This window comes from Rattus norvegicus, chromosome 10 (genome assembly GCF_021556685.1).
Source record: "Rattus norvegicus strain SHRSP/BbbUtx chromosome 10, alternate assembly SHRSP_T2T, whole genome shotgun sequence".
NCBI classification, from domain to species: domain Eukaryota; kingdom Metazoa; phylum Chordata; class Mammalia; order Rodentia; family Muridae; genus Rattus; species Rattus norvegicus.
This window is the reverse complement of record NC_141543.1, coordinates 89,236,436-89,258,827: the sequence shown is the minus strand read 5'-3', so window position 1 is coordinate 89,258,827 and position 22,392 is coordinate 89,236,436. Positions and strand designations below refer to the sequence as shown.

At 53.6% G+C, this 22,392-nt stretch overlaps 1 protein-coding gene across 7 annotated transcripts; it reads left to right on the top strand.

Annotated features, from left to right (window-relative positions):
* Positions 1–813: 813 nt before the first annotated feature.
* On the top strand, positions 814–21,765 carry Cacnb1 (calcium voltage-gated channel auxiliary subunit beta 1). Of its 7 annotated transcripts, none has more exons than XM_087573824.1 (14): positions 814–919; positions 3,950–4,036; positions 6,945–7,064; positions 10,082–10,204; positions 10,740–10,876; positions 11,104–11,180; positions 11,547–11,701; positions 12,691–12,771; positions 13,146–13,204; positions 13,394–13,503; positions 13,644–13,795; positions 17,468–17,563; positions 17,968–18,153; positions 19,897–21,758. In XM_087573824.1, exons 7-14 carry the CDS (start codon positions 11,555–11,557, stop codon positions 20,356–20,358), a joined length of 1,293 nt encoding a protein of 430 aa, XP_087429950.1. In that variant the 5' UTR covers positions 814–919; positions 3,950–4,036; positions 6,945–7,064; positions 10,082–10,204; positions 10,740–10,876; positions 11,104–11,180; positions 11,547–11,554; the 3' UTR covers positions 20,359–21,758.
* The last annotated feature ends 627 nt before the right edge of the window (positions 21,766–22,392 follow it).

Below are 22,392 nucleotides of genomic sequence, written 5' to 3'. Positions count from 1 at the left end.
ATGTTTTGTCTCTCTTCAAACTTAAGATGAGATCTAGGCTGACCTCTAGCCCCCAGCAGTGCTGTTCACCATCACACCGCTTCCCGGCTTCTTATTAATTTCAACCCGCAAAGACACCATAGTGTTAGCAACATAGTATTAAAGGAAACAAAGAATGACTGGTTTATTCCAGACAGGGCTTCTCTCTGTAGCCCAGGCTGTCCTGAGGGTCACTTATGTAAAGAAGGCTGGCCTGGAATTCACAGAGATCATCCTGACCCTGTCTCCACAGTGTTGGGATTAAATGCGTGCCCTACCACTGCTTGGCTTGAGGACGACCCTTTTAGGATCCAATAACCAGCTGAGCCTGAGCCAAATTGGCCCGGAGTTGCTAGGATCCTACTTCTAGCCACAGTTCTGGGACATTCGTTCCTTGGACAAGGATAAAGGAGAGACAGGCCTAGGTCAATAGTCATGGAATATAGTTTTGAATAGCCCCTCCTCCATCTTCATTCTTCCTCCTCTTTCCTTTCTTTAAGAAGCAACAGGGGCTTACTCCTGCCCTTTTGGAAAAGCCTAGGGGACCTTAGTTATTGATGAGGCCGAAGTAATTCCTGGGTCCCTGGACAGCATTCCTACTATCCCTGTTGGCCTTCTCCTTTGGACACTCACCCCATCATCCATCCTCAGCCTCCAGGCAGCAGTCCTAGAGTCAGTTGGAGAGGGAGGTCTACTCAGCTAGTTTCATGGCGGCCTGGGCCTCACACTGGGGAGAAAGGGGTTAAAGCCAGGTCCCAGGATCACAGGGATCTGGAAGTTCCGGTGGCCCAAGCTGGAGTCGCTCAGGGAGACCAGCTGAGAGAGTAGTTTGGGACAGAAAGGAAAGCGTACCAGTCGAACCAACCTGCTCTTCACCCCCATCAACGCTTGGCATACACTGGTAAACGCCCCCCACCTCCATCCCAGCCTCAAGGCCAGTTTCCCCTTGGTCTCCTGCTGGCAGACCTCATCCCAGACTAATCAGAGGACAGCGGTCAAGCCCCTCCGCCTTCGGGAGGCCAGCCGGGCTCCGCCGCCCGGCCATTGTCTGCGCGCAGCGGGCTGAGGGGCTCGAGGGGCGGGGCCGCGGCGCGGGGCGGGAGCGAGGGAGGGGCGGGGGGAGATGCTGAGCCTTCAGGGGCGGAGGCGGCGGCGGCGGCGGCGGCGGCGGCGGCCGCAGAGAGCAGAGCGCGAGCCGGGAGGGCAGCAAGGCGGCGAGCGTGCAGCTGGGCGACTGCACCCGGTGCTGGCTGCGCGACGCCGCGCTGCTCTCGGCTCGGACGGCCTCTCCCATGCGCTGAGGGCGCCCGGCTGTGCCGGGAGGGCGGCCGGACCGGAGGATCCTCTCCATGGTCCAGAAGAGCGGCATGTCCCGGGGCCCTTACCCACCTTCCCAAGAGATCCCTATGGAGGTCTTCGACCCCAGCCCACAGGTGAGACGAGGTGCCAGGCTCGAGGGAAAAGACCGCTCCTGGGGTCGGCTCGGAAAATCCCGGGAAGGAAAGGGTTATATGCCCCGCGTAGATGGGAGAGGGACGTCTGCGCGACCCTCCATTCCCGAGGGTTAATGATCGATGGACTGTTGGCCCGAGTCGGGCTGCGGTGCTGCGGAGCGAGCGGAGGCGGGTGGAATGCCTGTCAACCTCGCCTCCAGGTCTCCCCCGCGTCCAGGTCCCTGCTGCTGGGGTACCGGCTCCAGCAGGCTGACAGCGGGGATGCTGATGGGGGTTGGGGGGAATCCAGGCCTTGAGAAGCGGAGTTGGAGGGAGCCTGGAGAGCGAATCAGGCGAGGGGGGCGACGCAGAGCACGTTTAGGGGCGCTAGTGGGTGTGGGTGGGGCGGGGGTAGTACTGGGAAAAGGCAGAGACGATGGTCAGAGGGCGTTGCCAACAGGCCTTCGAAGGCTCAGGCGTTGGCTTTCTAAGGTGGGAAAGGGATCAGCTCTGGGTGGCCTTCCCCTAGTCACCTGGTCTCCATCTCTCCCTTGGATGTTTCCCTACTCCCAACACCCACATTAACTTACCCCTCCCCTTACCCCAAGGGGTGGGAGCCTCCAAAGTTTGGAAAGTTGGATGGGTGCCAACTCACTGTGTTGGAGTGGAGGACGCTGTTTTACCTGGGGGAGGGGCGCTGCCTTCTGGCACACTCACTTTCCTATGTGCTTCGGTTACCCCTAGGTAGGGGCATTCTTGGGCATACAAGGTCCCCATAGAATGACCAGCAGGGTATGTGGTAGCCATGCCAGGGGATTTCTCTAGGACTTGTCCTTCTCCAAGGATAGCATTAACCCTTGCATTGCTGTGGCCAGCCTGGAGCAACTGTAAGCAACATGATGTGGTTGATGGGTGTGTATGGGGGGTCAGGTCAGACCTAAAAATACTTTGTTTCTCCACCCCAGGCCCCTTGGAGCCTGGGAGGCAGCTGACTGATGCCTTCCTTTCAGCTGTCCCCTGTCCCTCTGAAGGCCACTCCCTTTGCCCAGTTGGGGTGGGGTAGTGGTGTGAAAGAGTCTGAGGTTGTTCACTGAAGAATCCTCTTAGGTCTGTGGAGAGCATCAACACTAGTTTAGCTGTATGTCTAGTTTCAAAGAAGGAAAGAGGACCATAGAATGTTCAGTCCGTGTGTGTGTGTGTGTGTGTGTGTGTGTGTGTGTGTGTGATAGGATCTTATATAGTTCGGGCTGGCCTTGAACTTCTGATCCTCCTGCCTCTACCTCCAAAGAGTAGAAAATTACAGGTGTGAGTCACTATGTCACTAATCGGCTTCCTTGTTACCAGGTCTTAGGAGTCAGAGCCTACAGTGTGGTTGAGGTGCCCCTAGGTTCTTTGGTCTAAAAAAGTCTGGGATAGAGGCTGGGGGCAGGAGCTTTTGGGCATTCTGCTCATTCTGTACTGGGCAAGGGCCAAGAACATGAGCTTGTGTGTGTGTGTGTGTGTGTGTGTGTGTGTGTGTGTGTGTGTGTGAAGGAGAGAGACAGAGACAGAGAGAGATGCTCAATAACTTTGGCGTGTGAGAGGTCAGACAGGATCCCCCCACCCCAGCTAGAGCCCACTAAGAGAGAGTAACCATCTTACCTGGTACTGGCAGAACTATATGTCCTAGTCTCAATTTGAGGTGGGGCCTAAGGGCCTTTGAGATTGATGGAGCAGGGTTAGTACCATGGGGATGGGGCATGGGCAGTAGCAGCTGGCGTGGGAGTAGAGTGGATCCTGCCTTTGGGAGGAATATAAACACTGATTGCCAGGATGGAGGTTGAGAGAAAGTTCTGCTAGGGTGGAGGTGAGAGTGGGAAGCTGAACAATCTCCCCAGGCACCAGGCCACAGGTTGGATGTTTACTTCTCAGAGACTCCCTCTTTTCCTTCCTCAGAAACATGACTTTGGGTCTTCAAGAGCAGAATGCCTTTCCCTCCCCGCTCTGGGCTCGGGAGAAACCAAGCCTGGCCCTGGGTTGCCTTTTCTCCTCTCTCTGGGGGCACAGCACACTCTGCCCCCTCAGCTCCAGATGCAGGGGAGAGGATGTCCCCCTCTCTTCCTCTGCCCCCCAGTGCTGCAGGCAGCCTCTCCCTTCCCCCCCGAGGCTGCCGCAGCCCTGCCCAGCATCTTAATTAGCTTTGCTGCCTAATGAGCCTTCTATTCCTCGGGCTTTCTGCTTCCCAGCCTTCCACTTGATTCGGGGATTCCTGGGTGTGCATCTCAGGCTCTCTTGCACGGTTCCTCATGGTGGCTGTTGTCTAGGCACTGTCCGTGAGGTGGAAGACCCTCTTTTCTTTCAGACTGGTTACCTCTAGGAGGAGAAGCTGAAGTGGGGGTGGGGCAGAGCGGAGAGTCCCCAGCTAGGCTGACCGTATACAGCCACAGCCCCGGCAGGAGGTGGACTGGGAAGGCAGGCGTCTTTCTGATTCCACTCTTGTTCCTTCCCCACCTCTCCAGGGCAAATACAGCAAGAGGAAAGGGCGGTTCAAAAGGTCAGATGGGAGCACCTCCTCAGATACCACATCCAACAGCTTTGTCCGTCAGGTAACAGGGAAGAGGGCTTGGGAGATGCAGCTGACTGGTGCAGACTGCCTTTCGACGTTCTCGCGGGGCACCTTTTCTCACGTCACTTGTCACCTGCCTGGAACTACCACACCCGACGCCCCGTGACCTCTCTGCACCCACTGCTTCCGCCCCTCCAGCACCAGCTCCCAGCCCCTGCTGCCTGCCTGCCTGCCTGCCTGCGTCATCTCATTCAGGGACAGCCTGGCCTGCCTCCTCCTGGCTTGCTTCGGGCTGTCACCCACTCCCCCTGCCGGCTGTGTGCTTCCATGTCCTCCCCCAGAATCTGTGGTGGGGTGGGGCTGAGGCAGGTGCATGGAAATAAGCTGAGATACCGGGCTCTAGTCAGGAATGGGTCAGGAACATACTCTCTCCACTCCAAACGTCACTCTTGTAAATATGCAGAGAGAGAGAGAGCAACGTGTGGGATAAGGGGTGTTTTATTTTACAGGGATGTAGCCTGTATCCCTAGCTGGAGTTGGTGTTGACAGTAGTTCTCTGGGCCCTCATGCTGAGCTGGGAAAACTGCCACTTTCCTCTCTTCCCTCAACCCCAGGCCATCTTAGGCTGGGGAGAGGCAGTGAGGAGGCATGTGGTTGCTATGACGACTGAGCATCTCAACAAAGCCTGGTACCCGAAAAAGGCAAGGGGGGCTCAGGATCAGACAAGGAAAGGCGTGTGGTGAGAGGGCAGAGGACACTTGGTAGGAGGAGCCCCCTGGGGTAAGAGCCCCACTGGGTCCACAAAGAAGTAGTAGTAGCAGGCAGATCGGGCAGACCCATCGCTGACTGAACTGAGTACTTTATTTTGAGTTCCTCTGCCTCTGGGTTTTCATGTGTGAGCTCGGGCCTAGCTCCAGAGACCAAGGGAGGTTTTGATCTGAGTGTGTCTAAAATACACAAACAGATCCAAGGTTCTTTCCGTAGTAATCATTCCTTTAGCCCTCCTGTTCCAGAACTGGCCAGTGCCAGGTCTAGAAACAGTGACACCATGCTTTTGTTGTTAAGACAGGAAGAGCCTTCAGCTTCCCCTTGCCAGCCAAGGGGTTAGACCCCCACAGACTCCCATTCTTCTTCTCTTAGCTTCCCAAGTCCTACTCCCAGTAGGTGGCAGGAGTGGGGGGCAGACCTTGCCACATCTCTGAGCTAAATATACCCTAGCAGTTTGCACATGTAGCAATTCTGCTTGTAACCTGAGCTCCTGGGGGAACGGGCTGTGTGGGCCACCCCTAGGCCGGCAGGGCTGGGCACTGAGGGCGCCGGGATGGAGGTGCCCAGCCGGACCCTGGTAGTGGTGAGCTGGGCATGGGGCAGGTGGTGGGTGGGTGGAAGAATCCCTCAAACTGCTGTCGAGGGCCTTTCTGCAGCCCATCTCTTTGCTCCTTTACTCTGCCTGTCTCCCATTTCTGGCTGTGTGTGTGTGTGTGTGTGTGTGTGTGTGTGTGTGTGTGTGTGTGTGTCTGTGTGTGTGTGTGTCTGTGTGTGTGTGTGTGTGTCTGTGTGTGTGTATGCATATGCATATGGGAGTCTGCTGGGGTCAGTGGCTGCCTCTCTGTCCATCTCTACTTGTCTCTGGGCACCTGTCTGGCATCTGTATTCTTGTTTTGGGGGACTGTGTAACAAGGGAGAATGGGGGTCTTTTGCTTCTCCCCCTGGTTCTGGGTCTCTCCAGGTTTAATTAGTCACCCAAATGTCTAGCCTACCCTTCCTCCAGTGAACTCCCGTTCTAGGATTTTCCCTGGGAACGTAATGCTTGTCTCACCTGATGACTTAGGGAGAGGTAGGTCTTCGCCTCCACTCTCCCAATACAAACCAATGGACAATCCCGGCCAAGTGACTTTTTCCTGCCCTCAGGAGAAATCCCTCACATACCTGTAACTCCATGTCTTCTCTGTATTCCCTCCTAGACTTGTCTGCCGCCCACCCCCTCCCGAAGTCACACCAAATCCATGCATCCTGTCCTCCGCCACCCTTTGTCTCCCACACTCAGGGACACAGACCTCTGGGACGCCCTTAGTGTCTCAATTGTTCACACCCAGCACACACTCTGGAAGCCACATTCTCGAGCATACTTTTTTGTATCCCGAAATATACACACGTCTGCGCATTCGTGAGCAGTGCCGTGACATCTGTATGGCTTCCATGTGTCTCATCTGATAGATGTGTTGCTACCGGAGTCCTTGGCACTCTGGGACGGTGACTGTAGTCCGCCTTGGGTTCCTGTCACACTCACTCTTCACAACGGGACTTTCTGCCATCTAGCAGCCTAGTGTCAGGGCAGGGACCTATCTTCCACTCTCCCTCACACCTCCTGCTGCTCTGCCCTGAAAATCATAAGGCAGCTTGGCCCTATTCACAAATTCCCAGCCAGAGGAGTTGGGGAGGTGGGTGTTTTGCTCCCCTGAATCTTGATCAACAGTTTTGGTGGCCCTGTGATCCCAGTAGATGCCATGGGCAGCGGTGGGGATTCAGGCCTGAGAAGGTGGCTACAGTCCCTGCAAAGGATGGCGTTGAGTTTCTGCTATGCCTCCTCGGCCACTCAGGGGCAGGGCAGAGAAGGAGGAGCTGAGAGTTAGAGTCATCCCCTGGCACTCCTCCCTCGGGCTGTGCCCCTATCAGGTTCCCGCCCCTCCCAAGCCCCAAGCAGCTGTCATTAGACCTGCCTTAACCTCCAGCTGGCTGCTGTCACCTTTCCTAGGGTCACACTCGTCCCACAGGCTTGCAAACTTTGACCCCTGGCCTCTTTGTTCTAATAATACCTCCTTTCTTGGCCTTGTGGGATTGTGCTGGGCTGATGGGGTTTTGGATTTTTAGAATGGGTGGCATCTCCATGCCGTCCCAGGAGTCAGAAGAAGTGATGCTGGCCTTCAGCTGGTCCTCTCTGCTTTCAGGGCTCAGCAGAGTCCTACACGAGCCGGCCGTCAGACTCCGACGTGTCCCTGGAGGAGGACCGGGAAGCCTTAAGGAAGGAGGCAGAGCGCCAGGCCTTAGCCCAGCTCGAGAAAGCCAAGGTGAGACTAAAAGACCTGTGGGCATCACCTGTGGGCATTATCCCATCCCCTCCCCCACCCTCCATCCTGAGAGAGCCTGGGCAGACTGTCAAGTTTTGGATGAGTTGCTTACAGAGGTCTGTGCCTGTGTCTTTCCCCTGTGAAGAAAGTGTAGGCTGTGATGGTCTCTTCTTCCTCACGCAGCATGTGAAGGGTCTGGTGCTAGTTCCACCTCGCTTGACAAGTGATGGACTTTGCTTCTTCCTGGGCAAGGGACGTAGCTCAATGTAGAGTGCTTGCCTCGCTGGCACAAGGTCCTGGGTCCGTTCTCCAACGCCACAAGGACAATAAACCCACTTTCTACAATCCAGCTATCCCTGCACCTACACACACACACACACACACACACACACACACACACACACACACATGCGTGCGCGCATGGGCATGTGTTTATGGTATACACGTGTGTGTGCACACACCCACCAATGCTGTAATGTAGGCCAGAGGTCAGTGTTCGGTGTCTTCCTCGGTTGTTCCTTACTGACCCTGAAGCTTTCCATCTTGACCTTACTGGCCTGCCTGGATCCACCTGTCTCTGCTGTGAAACCCCAGTGCTCAGGTTCCAGATGTGCACCTCTGTTCCTGGCCTACATATGTGCTAGGGTATTTGTCTAGGGGTGGGACATTGCCACCCCAGGAGAGGATGTCGGCCAGAAGTCTCAGGGCCAATCGACCTCTGACCGCACCCATCCCCACTTTTCCATGACAGCATAGTGTACACAAAACAATGTACCTGATGCTCTGGAAGTACTAACAAGGTTAAATGTCATATTCTAGGTTCCCTTTTTTTTTTTTTAGAGACAAGGTTTTTCTGTAGCCCTGGTTGTCCTGGAACTTACTCCGTAGGCCAGGCTAGCCTTGAACTCACAGAGATCTGCCTGCTTCTGCCTCCTAAGAGTTGGGATTAAAGGCATACACTACCACCAGCCCCACCAAATTCTAAATTCTTTTAAAAGACTGCTTTATTGGGGCTGGACAGATGGCTCAGCAGTTAAGAGGATTATCCGCTTTTCCAGAGGTCCTGAGTTCCATTCCCAGCAACCACATGGCTCACAACCATTTGTAATGGGATCTGATGCCCTCTTCTGGTGTGTAGATGTACATGCAGATAGAGCATTCATATACATAAAATAAGTAAGTGAATCTTAAAAGAAAAGTTCGCTTTATTTATTTGTTTGGAGACGGGGTCTCATTATATAGCTTTGGCTATCTTGGAACTCACTATACAGACTAGACTGGCCTTTCAAGTGCTGTGCTTAAAAATGCCCTACTGGGCTGGTGAGATAGTTCAGTGGTTAAGAGCACTGACTGCTCTTCCAGAGGTCCTGAGTTCAATTCCCAGCAACCACATGGTGGCTCACAACCATCTGTAATGGGATCCAATGACCACTTCTGGTGTGTCTGAAGACAGCTACAGTGTACTTATAAAATATTAAAGAAAAAAAAAGTGTACTAGCACACAGGGCCTCAACATCTCTATCTATCTATCTATCTATCTATCTATCTATCTATCCATCCATCCATCCATCTATCTATCTAGTACTTATGTGTGTTTCTGTATGCTAAGCTTGTATAGATGCCCACAAAGTCCAGAAGAAGGCATATGAAACCTGGAGCAGGAGTTATAGTCCATTGTGAGCCACTTGTGGGTGCTGGGAGCCACCTGTCTTCACCTGTATCTGCTCACATCACTGTGTTGGACATTATTGAGCGTCACTGAGCTGATAAGTGTTATGGATGTCACAGGGAGGTTATACTGGATGAGTGATCAACTCAGGCCTGATTTGAAGTCAGGACTCCTGAAGAATGGCGGCCTGGACCAGGATGTAGTTCAGTTGGTGCTGTGCTTGCCTAGCACAGATATGGCTCTCGATTCAATCCCCAGCATCACAAAACAAAGCAAAACAAACAAACAGACAAAAAACCCCAAGCTTAGTGGCACATGTCTAATCCCAGCAATTGGGAGGTAGAGGCAGGAGGAGAAATCCAAGGTCATCCTTGGCTACATATTGGGTTCAAGGTTAGCCTAGACCACTTAAGACCTTTTCTCATATCTAAAAAAGAGAAAAAAAAGGGGGGGGGTGTGTGGGGCACTGGTAAAGTTGCTCAGGTAGTAAAAGCACTTGCAGGCCTGACCACCAGAGTTCTATCCTTAGACCCATAGTGACAGGAGAGAGTTGACTGCTGACCAGATAGATACTATGGACACACACACACATTTATTTATTTTATGTCTATCAGTACACTGTCACTGTCTTCAGACACACCAGAAGAGGGCATTGGATCCCATTACAGATGGTTGTGAGCCACCATGTGGTTGCTGGGAATTGAACTCAGGACCTCTGGAAGAGCAGTCAGTGCTCTTAACCACTGAGCCATCTCTCCAGCCCATAGATTGCATGTTTAAATACTTAAAATTTATCTTACCTTTGTAAGTCTGTGCTGTATGTGCTGGGATACGTATGGAGGTCGAGGACAACTTGTGGGAGTTGGGGCTGACCTTCCACCACATTAGTCCTGTGGGTTGGACTCAGTTATCTGTCACTCAAACTTGCTGGCAGACGGCTTTGCAGGCTGAGCTATGTTTCTCCAGCCCTAAATTCCAGTCTTTGTTTTTTTCTTTTTAATGAGTATATGTGCTCTTATGTGTTTGGACATGGTGCTGTATGTGTGAGTTGCAGCACACTTACAAAGGACAGAGGATACCCGTGTAAGGTCAGCTCTCTCCATTAGGTTCTGGGGATCAATGCCAAGTTTGTACGGCAAATGCCGTTATCTGATGAGCCATCTTCCCAGCGCCCCACCTGTCTCCATTTTATTGTAAAAGTTACGGGAAACCACACAACCCATTCAGTATACATTTCAATGAATAATTTATTTACAAATTGAACAACCACACAGTCACTATCCCAGTCAAGGGAGGTACTCCTCAGCTTTGGCCCTCCGCCTTCATCCACCTCCTGTGTCCCCTCCAGACCAAACCAGTGGCCTTTGCTGTTCGGACAAATGTTGGCTACAATCCGTCTCCAGGAGATGAGGTGCCAGTGCAGGGAGTGGCCATCACCTTTGAGCCCAAGGACTTCCTGCACATCAAGGAGGTGGGCTGAACTCCTGGCACCTGGAATGGGGCGAGGGTGGGACATTAAAGGTGTAGGAGGGGTGTCAGGAGAGGGGGATACCTGGAAGTCTAGTGGGAAAAACCTGCTGAGCTGTGCGCATCTGGACTGAGTCTGCTGTGCACCTTCAGGCAAACCTCTTCACCTCTCTGAGCCCAGTTAATTTTCATTGCTTGGTAATGTCTAAGTCACAGAGATGCTGAGAGGGCTTGTTGTGAGCCCCGTGATAGAGCGGTGGTGTGCCTGGTGCACGCGTCTGCTTTCACTCCTACCCACGGCATGAATCTCGGAGGCGGGAGTTTTCTTCCCTTCTCTCTAACAGAGGGTGGTCCATGCTCACACAGAGTCCTGGTCTGGTTGATGTCTTGGAAATTGGGAGGATCTTATCAGAGGCTGAAGCCAGGGGTGGGGCTTCTTTGAGGGAGCCATTTACTGGCTGGGTCCGAAGCCTGGAGGTCTCCCTAGAAGGTAACTATGGCTCCCTCCTCCAGTTTCCCTCTTGGTCTCTTGTTCACAGAAATACAATAATGACTGGTGGATCGGGAGGCTGGTGAAGGAAGGCTGTGAGGTTGGTTTCATCCCCAGCCCTGTCAAACTGGACAGCCTTCGCCTGCTGCAGGAACAGACGCTGCGCCAAAACCGCCTCAGCTCCAGGTGTCCGCCGAGGGGATGGGGAGGACACTGGCTCTCCCTGGTGAGGCCAGCAGGGAGGGGAGACCTCAGAGCTAATCCTTGACCTCCAGGGCATGGACCTGCCCATGGCCTTAAGGGGTGGGGGTGGGGGGGTTGGATAACTACCCTGCATGTACGAATGAAGCATCGAAGTCCCCGGCCCACGCCCACCGTTGCTCATCAGTTCCTTTGCTTCTCCACCCACACAGCAAGTCAGGTGACAACTCCAGTTCCAGTCTGGGAGATGTGGTGACTGGCACCCGCCGCCCCACACCCCCCGCCAGTGGTAAGAGCTGCCTGCAACCCAGGGGAGGGAGAGTTTTTCCTGGGTGGGGTGGTCTCTCCACAGGGGTGGTCCCTCCTCCCTGTGATAGGAGGTACCCCAATTCTGAGTCCCCCAAACACACGCAGTAGTACCGCTCCGTTAAGGATAGGCTATCTTCCGAGCTGAGTCTGTCACGTCTCTCCTGTCCCTTTCTGTGGTAGCTCCATCTCTCTGCCTTCCCCCATACCCCCATCTCCCATCCATTCTCCTAGCCCCGTTCCATTCACTTCTTCTTTCTTTCTCCCCCATCCCATCCTTGTGTTCTACGCTGTGTCTCGTGCTCATCTCCCTCTTCCTCTCCCTTCACCTCCTTCCTGACTGGTCCAGGTAACGAAATGACTAACTTTGCCTTTGAGCTAGACCCCCTAGAGTTAGAGGAGGAGGAGGCGGAGCTAGGGGAGCACGGTGGCTCTGCCAAGACTAGTGTGAGCAGTGTCACCACGCCGCCACCCCACGGCAAGCGCATCCCCTTTTTTAAGAAGGTAATTCCGTCTGGTTTCCTGTCAAGACCCAGCTCTTGGCAAAGAAGAGGCTGCAGTAGTACAGATGTGGTTCATTCTCTGCTTCAAGTCTCTGGGCTTTCTGTCTAGCTGGATGTACGGGGCTGGGCTGGGCTGGGGACACACCTCTCTTCATTAAACTCCACTCCTTGCCTCTCAGGAAGAGGCAGCTCTTGCTTTGTCTAGTAATAAACACATCCAGTTTGGTCCTTGTGGCTAATATATGCCCTGCTCTGGATTGAAGAGAATGGAATAGCATTCATTTGTCCCTTTCCAACTCTGAGTAGATGTGTGAGGGGCTCTATTAAATGCAGAACAGGTCCTCAAGGGAACCCTTAAAATATATAGGCAGATACACACTGGGGCAAAGTGTGGGCCCTGGGTTAGGGGCATCCAGTGTTTCTAGCTCTTTTCAGAGCTAGTAGGAGGGCAGGAGGCCTGACCCACTATTCTCAAATCCACTGGATGACTGTCCGTCCTGCCTCCAGCCTCCAAGGCCACCTTTGCTCCCCTGTGGCACGGGGTCCCATACCTTCTCTGGCTCTGTCTGTCACTAACACGCATGCCTGTTATTTTTCCTCGTCTACCTGCTCTCTTGCCCCTTCTCCTGTCCTGGCTCCTTCCTGGCCCTCTACCCCTGCCTGGTGCCTTCCCCTCTCTCCCTCCCTTCCCCATCCTGGCAATCTCTGGACCCAGCCAAACAGAAGCAGAAGTCGGTGAGTATGACAGCCTTCTGTGTCTGCCCCCCTGGGGATGAGCTGGGGGCCCTTCTAATACCTGTTTCCAGATCTTTCTCCCTTTACCCTCCTTCCTAGTCCTGCCTGGCCATCCCCCACCCCCAACCCTCTGACACCGACATTTGGGCTCTGGGGTCAGAGGGAAGAAAGACTGCACGGGGAGCCCAGACACTTGGGGAGAGGGGCTGATGCCGTCTCTCCTTTTGGGGTTTCCCTTCCCTGCTTCCCTCCCAGACAGAGCACGTGCCCCCCTATGACGTGGTGCCTTCCATGAGGCCCATCATCCTGGTGGGACCATCGCTCAAGGGCTATGAGGTAGGAGCTCTAAAGGGTAGTACGGGCCCAGACCTTCACAGTGTGCAGCTATTCTAAAGGGCCCCAAAGCTCATATACCTTCAGGGGAAACCCTTAAGGGAGCCTGACGCGTGGGAAGTTTACTCAGGAGGGCCCAATCTTCTGAGGAAAATTCTTAAGAGCCCCTTTGGAGATGCTATGTAAGAGGCCAATGGGAATCAAGCTGTATCAGGGGCCCCAGACCCTGAGGAAGCTCCCACCCAGATTCTAGAGGCACCTTCATCTCAAAGTTTTGAAGGAAGGTGGGAAGGGGGGTCCTGATGCCCAGCAGGTGGACCTCCTGGGGGGTGGTTTCAGGGCCTGATTTCCCTTCCCCTCTAACCCCTGCTTGACAGGTAACTGACATGATGCAGAAGGCGTTGTTTGACTTCTTGAAGCATCGGTTTGATGGCAGGTAGGACCCTGAGAGTTGACTCTCCACTCGACTGTGGCTCCTTCCTCCCACTTGGGGGTACCCAGGATGTCTAAAGGGACCACCCTGGGACTTTTAGACAGAGACGAGGGCGGCAGGCCTGGAGTCTGTGAGTGGACGGTATGTTCTTGCCCACCCAACCCCTGACCCCTTCCCCGCCTGGTCCTTCAGGATTTCCATCACCCGGGTAACGGCTGACATTTCCCTGGCCAAGCGCTCGGTCCTCAACAACCCCAGCAAACACATTATCATCGAGCGCTCCAACACTCGCTCCAGCCTGGGTGAGCCACCACCTACTCTCCCCGTCCCAGGCTGTCAGGGTGGGTGGGGTGTACAGTACTGGGAAGTCTCCAGAAGTTTCCCTTCGCTCCACTGCCTCCTGGGGGTGCCTTACGATCCCCTCTCCGTCCCCATGCCCCAGCTGAGGTACAGAGTGAAATCGAGCGGATCTTCGAGCTGGCCCGGACCTTGCAGCTGGTTGCCCTGGACGCCGACACCATCAACCACCCAGCCCAGCTCTCTAAAACCTCGCTGGCCCCCATCATTGTTTACATCAAGATCACATCCCCCAAGGTGAGTGCAGGAAGCTGGTGCTTATGGTGGACACGGACTACAAGGCGCTTCTGGAGACAGGCGGGCTGCACGGGTCCTGGCCGGGTGCCTTGGCCTTAGTTTCCTTCTGTGTGAGTCTCATGTGGATATATGGATGGAAAGAGTGGACACACTGCACCTCCTGTGAATTCGATATTGTAAATGTTATTAGGGTTACACAGGTCGGTCTCATTGCCAATCTTCTGGTCCATCACCGGGTCAGAAAAATGAAAGAAACTGGTGTAGCTTGTTCCAAGGTTGCCCAGCTGTGTGGTGGTTGGAAAGTTTTGAATCTTCTAAAGTCAGGCCTTTTTTGCTGTACAAAGTTGCTCCTGCGGGACTTAGACACAGAGGGTGGTGGTAGGGATGCCACGAACTTTCTCCTCCCTCCTTTCAAAATTTTTCTTTTTATTCTCGTTAATTATGTATATGTGTGTGAGTATGTGCATGTGAGGTCAGAGGCACAGAATCTCCCTGGTTGTCAGTTGTCCAACTTGGAGGCCAGGAATCATATTTGAGTCCTCTTCGCCGCTGAGCCAGTATTTCCTTTGCAAGGCAGGGTGGCCCTGTGTAGCCTAAACTTGCTATCCTCTTGCTATCTTAGCCTGCCAAGTATTGGGATCAGTCATGTGACGTGACACTTGGCTCCATGAACTTCCTGTAGATACTAGAGTGGATTTGAGAGGCATGGAGGAAGGATTTAGGTGAAGGTTCTGTTCTGACTTTTTCACCCAGTTAATCAATTTGAAGGCTGGGTCACTTGTAGCCCAGGCTAGCCTTGAACTTACAGGCCTAAGCCAGCACACCTGACTCTAGGATTAGAAGTGATGGAGGGATGGGATTTACATACCTGAGCGTGGAGAGGTTGCAAAGATCAAACAGTGTAATGGATGCAGAAACATTCTGTGACCTAGAAAGTAACAGGTTCGCTTCCTCCACCCAGGTTATGGACGTGGGCTCCGAGTGCCTGGGTTTCCTACCCTGGGCTGTCACTTAGCTCTCCTAGCAACTCTGTGCCCTAGTTTCCCCATCTTCTGCTTAGTCACGCTTCAGTGATCACTGTGAAAACTTACTGAATGCATTAATTATGTAAAAAGCTGGTGCCCACGAAGGTACCCTATTCTTTCCGTCAGCTTTGGTTCCTGTTTTTAGGATCTCATGTAATTTTGCTTTGGCTTCTTAATTCACTATGCAGCTAAGGATGGCCTTGAACTCCCGATTCTCTTGACTTTGTCTCCCAAGTGCTAGGATTTCAGGCACAAGCTAGCATGTGTTGGTTTGGTTTGTTTGTTTGTTTGTTTTTTGAGACAGTTTCTCCGTGTCCTAGAGCTCACTCTATAGACCAGAGAGATCTTCTTGCCCCTGCCTTCCCAAGTGCTAGGATTAAAGGTGTGTGCCACCACCACCAACATGGTTTTGGTTTTTTGTTTGTTTTTTGTTCTGAGACAGGGTCTCCTCTGTCCAGGCTGATCTTGAACTATTTCATGTCAAGAGCTTGTGTGTGTGTGTGTGTGTGTGTGTGTGTGTGTGTGTGTGTGTGTGTGTGTAGGCCAGAGAACAGTATCCAGGTGTTTTTGCGACAGGAGCTCTCGCTGGTCTGGTGGGCTAGGTTGACAGCTGGTCTGGTAGGTTGACTGGTCCCAGGGACCCATCATCCTCTACTTCACCAGCCCTGGAATAATGTTAGCACCACCATACCCAGCTTTTTCTGAGACCAGGCTGGCCTTGAACTCAGATCCTCTGTTTCCCCTCCCCAACTTTTTAATGTTGATTCTGGGTTCGAACTCAGGTCTTCAGGCTTGGGAGGCAAGCACTCTACCAACTGAGCTACTGGTGATCTTGAGCTTTTGGTCTGCCTAATCCCACCTCTTCCATTGCTAGGGACCAAACCCAACGTCTCCCTCATAAGTGCTGTGCCACCAGGCGATACTGCTAGTCCAGTTTTATTTTATTCCAGTTGATTGATCTCTGTTCTTATTATGTAGCCAAGACTGGCCTCATCCCCCAGACCCTCCTGCTTCGGACTCCGGAGTACTGGGATGTCTGTGCCATCATGCCCAGCTCCGATTTTATTTTATTTATTTTCATTTATGGTTTTGTTTGAGACAGGGTTTTATGCCACGTAGCCCTGGCTGGCCTGAGACTCGCTATGTAGACCAGGCCTGTGCTGCAGAGATGACCCACCTCTGCCTCCTGCATTTGGGGACTAAAGGTGTGACCACCACCTGAGCCTTTCATTTCTATTTGTAAGATAATAAATTGTAAGCTCACAAATAAAGCATGAGCCCCTGGGTTCAGTTCTCAGCACACACTTAGGAACAGATCTGCCTTCGTTTCGTTTACTTCAGCTTTTTGGGAGAGTGAGTCAGGAGGGTCAGAAGTTTGGGTCAGCCTCAGCTACATTGTGAGTTCATGGACAGCCTGGGCTACGCTATGTTAACTAAAAATGTGGTGTACACCTTTAATCCCAGCACTCAGGAGGCAAAGCTGGGTAGATCTCTGTGAGTTCCAGGCCAGCTGTAGTTACATAGTGAGACCCTGACTTAAAAAACAAACAAAAAACAAAAAAGCACATATTCAGCTTTTTTTACTGCCCCAATAATCCCCTCCCCCGTCTTAGTTATGGTTTTACTATTGTGAAAAGTCACCATGACCAAGGCAAGTCTTATAAAGGACAACATTTAATTGGGGCTGGCTCACAGGTTCAGTGGTTCAGTCCAGTATCATCAAGGATGAAGCATGGCAGCATCCAGGCAGGCATGGTGCAGACAGAGCTGAGAGATCTACATCTTCATCTGAAGGCTGCTAGGAGAAGACTGACTTCCAGGCGGCTAGGGTGAGGGTCTTAAAGCCCACACCCACGGTGACACACCTACTCCAGCAAGGCCACACTTCCTCCAGGAAGTTTCAGGAGGACTAAATCAGTCATGTAGAGAAGCATAGAGTGGCACTCAGGAGAATAGACAGGAGGCCGCAGATCACTGGTGCCCAGGACCTGTTGGATGTGAGCCTGGGCATTATAGCTAGTCCTCATCTCAATGACCAACAGCCTGGAGCAATGCTAACATCCAGCCAGGAGTTTCTCCATGAAGGATGATTGCTGGACAAGAGGGAGTGAGACTGGAGAACTAGAATATAGTCTGTGGACAAGGGGTGTGTGAGTGTATGAGTGTGTGTGTGGGTGAGTGTGTGAATGTGTGCGAGTCCGAGTGTGTGTGTGCAAGTGTGTGTGTATGAGTGTATGAGTGTGTTGCGTGAATATTTGAGTATGAGCTCGTGAATATGTATGTGCATGAGTGTGTGAGAAAGTGAGAATGTGTGTGAGAGTGTCTGAGTGTGTGCGTGCATGTATGTGTGTGTGTATGAGTATGAGTGTGTGTTGTGTGCCATGTGATTATGTGAGAAAGTGTGTGTGTGCATCTGTCCATTTATTTGTCTGTCCATCCGTGTTGCGTGTTGCCCTAAGCCTGAGCCTCGTGTAGTGGACACAGAGCTTGTGAGCTCATTTTGGCAGAAATGCACAGGACAGAGAATCATGGAACATTCCACCGCTCTGACTCTGACTTCCCACTGGCTCCAAGCAGAATCTGCCTTTTAGACTTGGGTCATTGCCTGTGTCCTTCTAGCTGGCTCTCTCTCTTCCCCTCCAACCAGGTACTGCAGAGGCTCATCAAATCCCGAGGGAAGTCTCAATCCAAACACCTCAATGTCCAAATAGCAGCCTCGGAGAAGCTGGCACAGTGTCCCCCCGTGAGTGCTCAGACCCAGGAGAGGGAAGGGAAGGTGCCCTTTGGGGTTCTCCTGTTTCCTTCAGCCTGCATGGAAGACAGCACGTGGGACAGGTCTTTTGGTATAAACTGGTCCTTCTTAAACCGGCCCTTCGGTAAAGAGGGATGGCTGGTTTGCCAAATGGTTGGCCACGTCTCAACTTCTTGCAGAGTCGTGCCCTGATTTCCCTATCCCTAGAATGACAGGGAGTTGGGTTGAGTTCGGTCACTTGTAGGTCTGAGCGTCCTTTTCTTGCTCCACATCCAGAGGCCTTTTAACCTTGTCCTTCAACCCCCTTGACTCCACCCACTGCACCCAGGTCACACCTTCAACCCTTGGCCACGCCCCCGCTCATCCCAGCCCCGCCCCTAACCCCACCTCCACAGGAAATGTTTGACATAATCCTGGACGAGAACCAATTGGAAGATGCCTGCGAGCACCTGGCGGAGTACTTGGAAGCCTACTGGAAGGCCACACACCCGCCTAGCAGCACGCCACCCAATCCGCTGCTGAACCGCACCATGGCTACCGCCGCTCTGGCTGCCAGCCCTGCCCCCGTCTCCAACCTCCAGGTACAGGTGCTCACCTCGCTCAGGAGAAATCTCAGCTTCTGGGGCGGGCTGGAGGCCTCACCGCGGGGAGGCGACGCAGTGGCCCAGCCTCAGGAGCACGCCATGTAGCCGATGTCCCTCCGGTTTTTCCTCCCACCCTGGAGTGCAGGGCACGTGAGGAAGGAAGGGAAGAGCTTTATTTTGTAAAAAACGTGGTGAGCGGCAGCATCTGGTGTCTGTGGTTTTTGGTGGGACTGGGGGCTGGCTGGTGCTGCCTCCCTGGACCTGGTCCCTTAGGACTGCATCTGCTGTCTGTTGGACTTGAGGACCTCTTTTAAGTCCAGGTACTAGGAGGAAAATCTGAGGACGAACAATAGGCTTGTCCGCTGGACTCCACGCCTTTTTCTTTTTGTTGTTGTTGGTTTGTTGTTGGCTTTTTGGAAACACAGTTTCATTCTGGCAGTAGCTGGCCTGGAATTTTCAGTGTTCCGGACTGGCCTCAAACTGGAGGCAATCCTCCTGCTTCATCCTCCTGGAGGCTGGAATTACAAGCTAGCACTACAATTTTCAGCTCCACACCCACGTTAGATCTAACAGAGTGGGGGCCAACGGATCCAGAAAACTTGCCTTTCCCTGACATCCCTCAATCCTTGAAGGACCCAGCTGAAGCATCTATGAGCTAAGCTGTACCTTCCACCGTCTCCCAGGGAAACAGAGTCCAAGAAAGGCTCTCCTCCCACGGAGCCACAGCCCATCTCTGAGCCCACACCATTAAGTGTGTGTATGGTCTGGCTTAGAGCCAGACCACCATGAAGTCATTCTAGACTGCTGCATCTCAAGTGGGAGCCCACTTGTTCAGTGAAACTGAGCCCCCCCCCCATCCACTCACGGGGAGCTGGAGGCCTAGCCTCCCCTTTCCCAGCCTCAGGGACCACAGAAGCACTTCTTTGCCCAGCCCCACTGCCATAAACCAGCTCCCAGAAGCAGTTGGGAAGCTGGTGCCCTAGGGCAATTCCCATCACGCTCTAACCAGAAGATGGTGTCACAGAGAGGATAGCTCTGTCACACAGCTCTTGGAGGAGTTGTCAGCTACTGGTGATGAGGGCTTCGGGCCACCCTGTGATCTCCAGCTGTGGGTGTGGAGATGGGGAGGGTAGAGACTGGAGTCGTGGGCCTTCTTCCAATTGGCGGCTTTGAGAGCTTTATAGGGGGCAGGAAAGGAATCTCATCAACGTTGGAGACTCAGGGTTAGTCTAAGGAAGAAGTGTGGGTTTCTGGAAGCCTGGGACTGAGGTCTAGTGTGGGCAGAGGAAGCTGGGGGAGGTCAGTGAGTTTGAGCTGAAATTTCAGTGTATTGGGGAAATTGGAGCAATTGACTAACCCGAGCAACGACTAATGAGCGGCAGTACTAATGAGCTGTTAACGATGATTAACCCAGGAAAGCATTAATAACACTCGCTGAGGAAGCGGTGACTAATTATTCAGGGCTCCTTACCATGGTTACTAGGGGAGTTCATGCTCTGATGAAGTTGGGTGCCCTCAGGCTGCTAGAGGGAGGAGCAAATGGCCTGAGCAAATGTCCTAAGGCTTGTCCTTAGGCTCAGCTCTCTCAGCCATCGCTCTGCTCCTGTGTGCCCCACCCCTAGAGCCAGCGCGCTCCAGGAGCCAGGCTGGTGTCTTGGCTCCATCACTAACCTGCCTTGCTTTGTGTTTTTCTCACCCCTGCTTGATCTGCATGGTGCGTGCCGTCTGTCTGCTAACCAGGGACCCTACCTTGCTTCCGGGGACCAGCCGCTGGACCGGGCCACTGGGGAGCATGCCAGTGTGCACGAGTACCCCGGGGAGCTGGGCCAGCCCCCAGGCCTTTACCCCAGCAACCACCCACCTGGCCGGGCAGGCACCCTGCGGGCGCTATCCCGCCAAGACACCTTTGATGCTGACACCCCCGGCAGCCGAAACTCTGCCTACACGGAGCCAGGAGACTCGTGTGTGGACATGGAGACAGACCCCTCAGAGGGCCCAGGGCCTGGAGACCCTGCAGGGGGAGGTACACCACCAGCTCGGCAGGGCTCCTGGGAAGAGGAGGAAGATTATGAGGAGGAGATGACCGACAACAGGAACCGGGGCCGGAATAAGGCCCGCTACTGTGCGGAGGGTGGTGGGCCGGTTCTGGGGCGCAATAAGAATGAGCTGGAGGGCTGGGGACAAGGCGTCTACATCCGCTGAGAGGCAGGGGCAGTTCTGGGAGAGAAGAGGCTCTGAACTCGGGGAGGGGAGGGCAGAGGGGCGCACCACCCAAGATGTGTCTTGCCTCCAGGGGGCGCTTTGTCCCTCATTTTCAGATGCCTTTGCTCAAAGCTTGGGGTTTCTTTGGTGGTTATCATTCCCAACTCCTGGGAGGTCCTTAATCCCCAGCTGTAGGTTTTTCCCTAAACTGCTGTGGGTGGATGGGGGAATACCTACTTTCTGAAGTGCCCCCTTTCCCCATCTTTGGGGCTTTCTCCCTCCCAGAGAAAAGGTGCACTTCCTTAACTTTTTACTCGGGGCTGTAAGCGGAGGTCCTAATTGGGGTGGGGTGGAGGGGTTTCTTCTACCAACGCAGGGGTACTTGGGAAAGGTTGGGTGCTTTTCCTGAAGAGAACCCGCTGAATCTTCCACAAACCCCAGACCCGGGATCCCCCACCATATCCATTCCATAACCTAGTTTCCTAGCAGCATTCTCTGGTGGGTGAAAGCCACAGCTTGGAAACCCATGAAGAGCTTGCTTTGGGGAGCAGAGCTGGGTGCAAACTGACGGGCATCAGTGTGTGCTCTCTGCCCTCCATGGTCATGGCAAGAAAGCAGGGCCTAGAAACTTGAGGAGTGAGCAACTCAAGATGCTGCCCCCCGCAACCCCTTCCAGCCCTTGTCTCCCCCCGGGAATGAGCTTTGTCTACAGCATACCCTGCCTGCTGCCATCAGAAGAGAGGGGCCCTCTGCATCTGAGCCCCACATCTCCGTGCCGCCTGGGTGTGGAGACCATGAGACCATGAATACGTTGGGTCCACCTCATTCTAAACCAAAAAACCTGCTCTTTCACCTTCACCCCGAGGCCCCAGGGAACAGGCTCTATGTGTTGGTGCCCATGAGGTGACCGCCATTCAGGGGCTTCCTGAGGACCTTGGGTCTCCCCTAGGGGTCTTGGTTGCTGCTGCTTCTCTGTATTTGCCTCTTGTGATCCTGTCCTTTCCCGTGTCCACTTTCCCCAAGAGAGGCCTCGGTAGCCCCTCACCCCTGGGGTTCCCTTAGCCTCGGCATCCCTGTAGTCCAGCAGCCCTGCCCCTCCCCAGCATCACAGCTGGTCCAGAGAGAGCCGATTGTGCCAACGAGGACTGGGCCCTGCCCAGCTGCCCACCTCAGGGATGGGCACCTCATGCCTGTCTCGCCACCTCCTGTGCCAATGTTGCCCCACCCCTTCCGGGGGTGGGGCACAGCTTCCACTAACAGGTTAGAAGATAGCACTGCCCAACCTTTCGCTCCCCGTCCCCATCTACTGTCTCGTGCCCATCTGTCTGTCTGTCTGTCTGTACTCCTCTAGGAGAGATATTTTGCCACATATAAAACCGCAGTTCTGTCCTTTGCGGCCACCTCCTGAGCCTGTTTTCTTTGTTGCCACTACACTTTGTCAGCCCGGAAGCCTCACTGTTAGGGAGCAAGGGGGCGTGCGAGCAAACGCTCTGCCCCAGGGCGGCGTCGAGGCTAAGGAGAGATGGTACTTTTATTCCACGGCTTCTGGATTGTCTGTAGGTGTTGCTCATTCAGCCTCAAGCTCACATCTTCCCTGCCAAGGAGGGTGGGAGTGCTGCTAACTGAGGTGCTGCTCACTGAGTGGGCTCAAGCCTCACTGGTTCACATCTTTTTTTTTTTTTTTTTTTTTTTTTCCTTTTCTTTTTTTTCGGAGCTGGGGACCGAACCCAGGGCCTTGCGCTCGCTAGGCAAATCCCCAACCCCACTGGTTCACATCTTAAAGGCACTTTTTATTTTTGCCCCTTTCTGCTTTGACCTCCCTGTGCCCTAGCAGCTCACCTCCCTAGGGAAGAGTGAGCTTCAACTCCGCTGGGACTCAGAGGTTTGCCTGCATCTGCCTCCTGACTGCTAGGATGAAAGACACACGTATGCCCACACCCTCAGCAACCAGTTTGTTGCTGGGTTTTGTTTGTTCTCCACTCCCGAGACAGGGTCTCGCTGGGTAGACACAGCTCACCTGGAGTCCCCATGTGT